The sequence below is a fragment of the Gymnoscopelus microlampas genome (assembly GCF_963454915.1).
Source record: "Gymnoscopelus microlampas genome assembly, chromosome: 18".
Classification (NCBI taxonomy): Eukaryota; Metazoa; Chordata; class Actinopteri; order Myctophiformes; family Myctophidae; genus Gymnoscopelus; species Gymnoscopelus microlampas.
Genome location: NC_139955.1, coordinates 19,672,822 through 19,678,821, shown reverse-complemented (window position 1 = coordinate 19,678,821; position 6,000 = coordinate 19,672,822). Strand labels below are relative to the sequence as shown.

The following is a 6,000-nucleotide window of genomic DNA, read 5'->3' as shown; positions in this document are numbered from 1 at the left end:
TGCTGCATTATTCTGTGTTTATTTCGTCCAGGTATGTTTCTGTTGCTCCCATGAGTTTTGCGTGTGTTTATTTTATTGTTTTATTTACTTGTCCATAAAATATTAATTAACCGGTGGTGTATTCATTTCAAGTGTAATTGTGTATTGTGAACTATTGTGACAGATTTTATATCTGAATATTTTCTAAGGCATACTAGCCACGTTCACTTGTTACATGGCAGCCTGTGAGGAGACTGGTGTGCTGCAGACGTCCTGTGTGTTAATGCTGCAGCATTATTCTGTGTTTACTTCGTCCAGACTGTGTCCAGAGAAATAAATACGCCACCAGTTTCGGCTAAAGTGAAACTCTGAGTCCCCTTGTCCATCAACCCACAACACAGCGAAGAGTCAAAGTGAGGGTCTGCACGTGTGCGTGTGTGTTTGTGTGTGTGTGTTTAATGATGCTCGGGGGGATGGCAGACGGTGGCATTTGTTATTAATGGTGACCCCAGCACACAGCAGGCCCTGAAGCTCTGCCTGGGGCTCGGAATATCTACACAGTAAAACCCTGAGTCCTGAGATGGGTGTTCATTTTCAAATGGCCCATTTGTACACCCTCAGAGTTAAATGAACTCTCAGGGTTTTGCAGTGTGCTGTATGGAGATGCAGGGGAAGCATACAAGTACAATCCACATCAGCTTCATGGTGCTTACATGATAAAGAATGTCATGATGAAAATCTGAAATGTTTGTCTCGGAGGAACATTTTACAACTTTTAGCTGTCAGTGGAAATGTCCAAAACTGTTCATTTTCATGAAATGAAAAAAAAAGAAAAGAAAAGTAAAACCTCTTCCAATTAATCTACTGAAATGTTATTGTGAGATTATTTCTTAGTCACAGACTCTCTAATACATTTAATTGGTCAACCACTTTCAATCCGACCTCCCTATGGTGGGCAAATGTTGCCTAATTCCACTATATATGTTTTTATTTTCTGAATGTATTAGATAAGGCTTGTGTTTTTAAATATTTGAAAAAAAAACATTGGTTTCAGCCTAACAGTGATGAAATGGTGGGTCCATTTGACTTCAACCACGAGATCAGTCTGTTCTTCAATCAATCAATCAATCAATCAATCAATCCAGGAGTGTACTTATGTATTCTGTGGATGCTCTGTATCTAGGATAGAGTAGAACATGATGCCCTCAGTGGTGTTATCTGAAGAAGATCTGTGTTCTGTAGGGGTGTGCCGATACACTAATTTCACGAAACGATACGATACGATATTTGGCTCACAACTTCGATACTATTTCGATACGATACGATACGCACTTTTTTTATTATGAAAATATATGGAGGAGAAAAAAAGAAAATGCAAACAAATAATTCTGTTTTTGCATTATTCAGACATGCAAACTTGTAGCTTTTCAGCTACAATAGCCGTTTTGAATCCAAATAGTATGACACCTGACCCGAAAAAAAAAACATGTTGTCACTCTTTTCACTTCGGGGCCGTTTGCATGCCTGATTATTATGATTGTAAAAAAAAAATCAAAAACGATATTTTTTTCCCCAAAACGATACATATCGTCGCGAAAACGTATCGCGATATATCGCGGGACGATATATCGGCACACCCCTAGTGTTCTGGTATCAGATGAACACTGGGGTCTCTACAGCAGTCTAGAGAAGTGGTTCTCAAAGTGGGGTACGGGCAAACCCCAGCAAAATGATTAAATGTACCATCAAAATACTGTATTTTTAACCACTTTAACCCTGTATAAATCGTCTATTTGAAAATAGATGTGACGCGTTGTGAGCTTGTAGATCTGCTATTTTCAACAGAATCTTGAAAGATAAATGTGACAGATGTGGAATATTTTCCACAGACAGACAGACAGACAGACAGACAGACAGACAGACAGACAGACAGAACATAATGTTGAACTAGAAAAAGTGCTCCTCGGAGCACAAGTCTCCGCCAGCAGACTTGTGTTGTGTCCTATCCGTCTGTATAAGTGTCCTATCCGTCCTGTCTGTGTAAGTGTCCTATCCAATTGTTACAGTATCCGCCATTTCTCAGCCATTTCGTGATTATTCCTGTCTTACCTCACTTTGAAAGAGGCTAAGACTCTTTCAAAGTGACACATGTATTTATAGGCCGCTATACGTCACTAGCCAATCAGATCACACTATTTCACCGTATTGTCACGTGTCACGTGAGGCTTGACCAATGTTAGCTTGACATATGGAAAGTGAAAACAATGTCTCCTGGCGAAGACAATAATGTCCGGGGCCAAATACATAGCAATTTGGGGGTCATGGAGGCTAGTGTATGTGCACAGTATGTGTATGTGTATGTGTATGTGTATGTGTATGTGTATGTGTATGTGTATGTGTATGTGTATGTGTATGTGTGCATGTGTGCACGTACATGCATGCAGATGTGTATGTGTGTGTGCGCGTACATGCATGGAGCAGATGTGTGTGATGGATGGTTGCTGTCTGATAGCAGAACTTCTCAGGCTCAGCTCCTGTAAACTGGTGAAAACTGATGCAATAACCTTAACTGTGGACACCAGGCCATCAATAACACTCACCCTGTGCCAGCTACAGACTTGGGAGCAGTGTGTGTGTGTGTGTGTGTGTGTGTGTGTGTGTGTGTGTGTGTGTGTGTGTGTGTGTGTGTGTGTGTGTGTGTGTGTGTGTGTGTGTGTGTGTGTGTGTGTGTGTGTGTGTGTGTGTGTCAGGATCCTAAGGCAGTACAGTGGTGAGTAAGTGCAGATCCTGTGACTGGCGAAACGCCGTCTCTGAATGTCAGCGCCATGTTATTTGTCTCTCCTGTCCTTTGATGCTCCAGGAGACTAAACACTAGAGCGGACCGTTTGGCTGATTCACTGCTTTCTCTTTTTTATCCTTCTTTTCTCCCTTCTATCCTCCCTCCTTTGTTCATCTGATAAGCACCTGCATAACCCTGGCACTGTGCCTTTGTGAAAGATTAAATGTGCTTTATAAATTTCGACTCGAGGCGTGATGTCATGTCTGGAAAATAATAAATACGATTGAAACAATAAATGCTTCAAGGTAGGGTATGTGGACTGACTTCTAAAATAAAAGAAATGGCAGTAAAAGGTAAAGTATAAATGCATAGTTGGAGTGCCACATACCTAGGTAAATAAATACAATCCCAGGCAACAACAAGCAGTGAAAAGCTTTCCTTTACCTTTCTGAGGATGCCGGTGAGCCTCTCGGTCTCACAGTCGATGATGATCTGTCCCTCCTTCCTCTTGTCCAGGTCCTGGAACACCTTCTGGAAGGAGGCCTCCGTCATCGTCTCCACGTTGACCGAGGTCACCAGCCAGCTCCTCTCCGCCGCCGTGTCCAGAACCTTCTGTAGTACAGACAGTCCTGGTGAGAAGGTTTCAGAGGTCAAGTGGAAGTAAGGGCCCAAGGGAACTGCAGGAACTAGAGCCCTGCATGGGTCTGTTGTCTACGACCTGCTCCCACCTGCTCTTGTTGGATTTCTGGCCATTTCCCTGTGTTCCTGCAATGGTTTCATTCATGACCATCTGCAGTAAATTGTTGACCCACCGCAGCAAAATGTAAGTATCATCCCTCAATAGTTATCTTTGGATCCAAATACATTAGAAATAGAAACACAGAATGAAAGAGAGAGCGAGAGACGAGAGAGACAGACAGACGGCCATTACAGCACCATGGATATACAGTGGGCTGAGATTACTGTTTGACAGTAGGTTAGTAGCCTTGGGACCTAACTGTTCCCGAGCCATGAAGCCCATAGGGCAGGAGCCTATCTACTGTTTCTGTAGTGTGGGGTGGCTTGATGGCTGGGGGATGACAAGAACATCCCCCAGCCATGATGTTCAAGTACACCCCCTGGACATGACACTAGTACTGTATGTTGCTGGGACTTACCCCCAATCCAACCCTTGATATTGAGTGCTAAGCAGGGAGGCATTGGGATCCATTTGTATAGTCTTTGGTATCACCCGGCTAGGGATCGAACCCAGACCTCCAAATCTCTGGGCGGACACATTAACCACAAGGTCACTGATGTGGTCAGAGAAATATATCTGTAGGTAACAACTTTTCTTAACCCATTAAAACCGGGAAAGCATCTGTGTAACCACTTAAACCATTATTTTATACTTTGGCTATTAAAAAATAGCACGTATACAAGCTCATAGCCATGAGCTCGTAGATCTGCTGTTTTTGAAAAATATGTTGAGATGGGGGTCGGCGGACAAATACTGTTAGGATTTAGAAGACTGCAACTCTTTCCAACCCACACTGTTGCATGCTGTACAGCCATGGTGCGGGGCGGTGCGGGACCCACAGATTTGATATCTTTTTTTGACAGCCTGTTCCCTCCCTCCTTCAAACACACCCACTCCAGAGTTTCGCATTGGGTCCCGCGGGATCCCAATCACAATGCAGTGGGAGCCACAGATTATTCCGGACTGCAGGTGAGAAGGTCTGAAATACATCAGACATGGTGACAACGAAGAGTTATCTGTGTGAGCCGGTGAACTGTTTACAGAGTTGCTATCTTAATGTGAACCAAGTTATGGATGACCTGTCTGTATGACTTAACATAAAGCAATTTCTTTCTACCACATGGGACATGAACAAATGATGTGTCTAGCTTCATAGCGCGCATAGTTCTATTACTGTATGTGCTAAAAGACAAATGAACACAGCTCACAACCCAAACAGCTTTCCTCCCACAGAAACCAGATCTGTATCTGATGAACATATCCATCAGAATAATGTTCCAAGTGCAGGGAGTAGACAGTTCATTAGGCACACAGGTGTGTACAGGTGAGTTATCACTGCTCTTACAGTACTGGGATGAATAATCCTCCCTCTCTATCAACACACTAACAAATAATCAGGTTGTGCGGATGGCACAATCACAGTCAGATTTACATCCTCCCAGCACCAATTACACGCAGCCCCGCTCCCCTTAGCAGACATTTGATAGGCTGCTAATGCACCGTGATATTTAGCAGCCAATGGGCTGAGTATTCATGCTGACACAGGAAATAAAGAGGCAATTAGAGAACACATTGATTCTGTCTCTAGATTTACAATGTGTGACTGTAAGCTGTTACACACTGCTGCTGGTGGACGCACAACAATCACATTCCTCAGGTCTGTAGCCGTGCAACAGACCCAAGGAATCTCACAACGCGCTGCGATACGTACACATACACATACACATACACATTTGTTGCTGAATGTTTGCCTTTTTCTGCCGAATGTTCGCCTATTATGACATGCCCAAGAATGGCAGAGCAAAGCAAGTGTGAGGGCACGCTCACAGACTCTGACAGAAGTCTTGGGTCTATTGTAATGTACAGACAGCTGCTCTCCAGGCAATTCAAGGTGCCTGTCTGTCTGTGACACCAAGTCATTGAAGAAATATACAGATGGAAGGGCTGTGGCCACAGTGTGTGTCTGAAGGAGATGTAAATACATCTGAGACTACAGTAACATGGTAGCGGAGTGGGGAAAAATGATCCTGTAGGGTTGCATATTTAGCAGGTAAAATACGGTATTGAAAATAATGCATTATCTGGAAAGGTACACGCAAACCTATGGGCCATTTCATGCTGCTCCTCTCATTCAGTGCTTCTCATGGGTGAATAATTGTAGTCCTTGGCACTAACAGATTTAAATAGGAGCTATGAAATTGAGGATAGGCATGGGAACACAGTGGGCAGTCAATTATTGCCATGTGTAAGGCCAGTGGGACCAGGAGAGACATTGAATAAACCTGCACACTCATCTGCTTCAATGTAAATGTATTGACAACGTTTCGAGCCAATGCTCTTCATCGGGTCAAAAACCTTTCAATTCCATTCACCTAACTGTAACAAAACTCTGTTTTGACCCGATGAAGAGCCTTGGCTCGAAACGTTGTCAATAAATTTACATTGGAGCAGATGAGTGTGCAGGTTTATTCTTTTTCTTCATGTTACTTTCCAACCCATCACC

At 43.3% G+C, this 6,000-nt stretch overlaps 1 protein-coding gene across 1 annotated transcript in view; it reads right to left on the bottom strand.

The window, feature by feature from the left end:
- The window catches only part of LOC311065370 (glutamate receptor 1-like), a gene marked incomplete at its 3' end in the record, with an annotated part of 64,287 nt that overhangs the window by 39,736 nt on the left and 18,551 nt on the right, over nucleotides 1–6,000 (bottom strand). Inside the window, exon 4 of the mRNA XM_084085686.1 lies at nucleotides 3,203–3,387. Within this exon, the coding sequence (XP_083941812.1) occupies nucleotides 3,203–3,387 (185 nt within the window). The remainder of the gene's footprint in view (nucleotides 1–3,202; nucleotides 3,388–6,000) is intronic.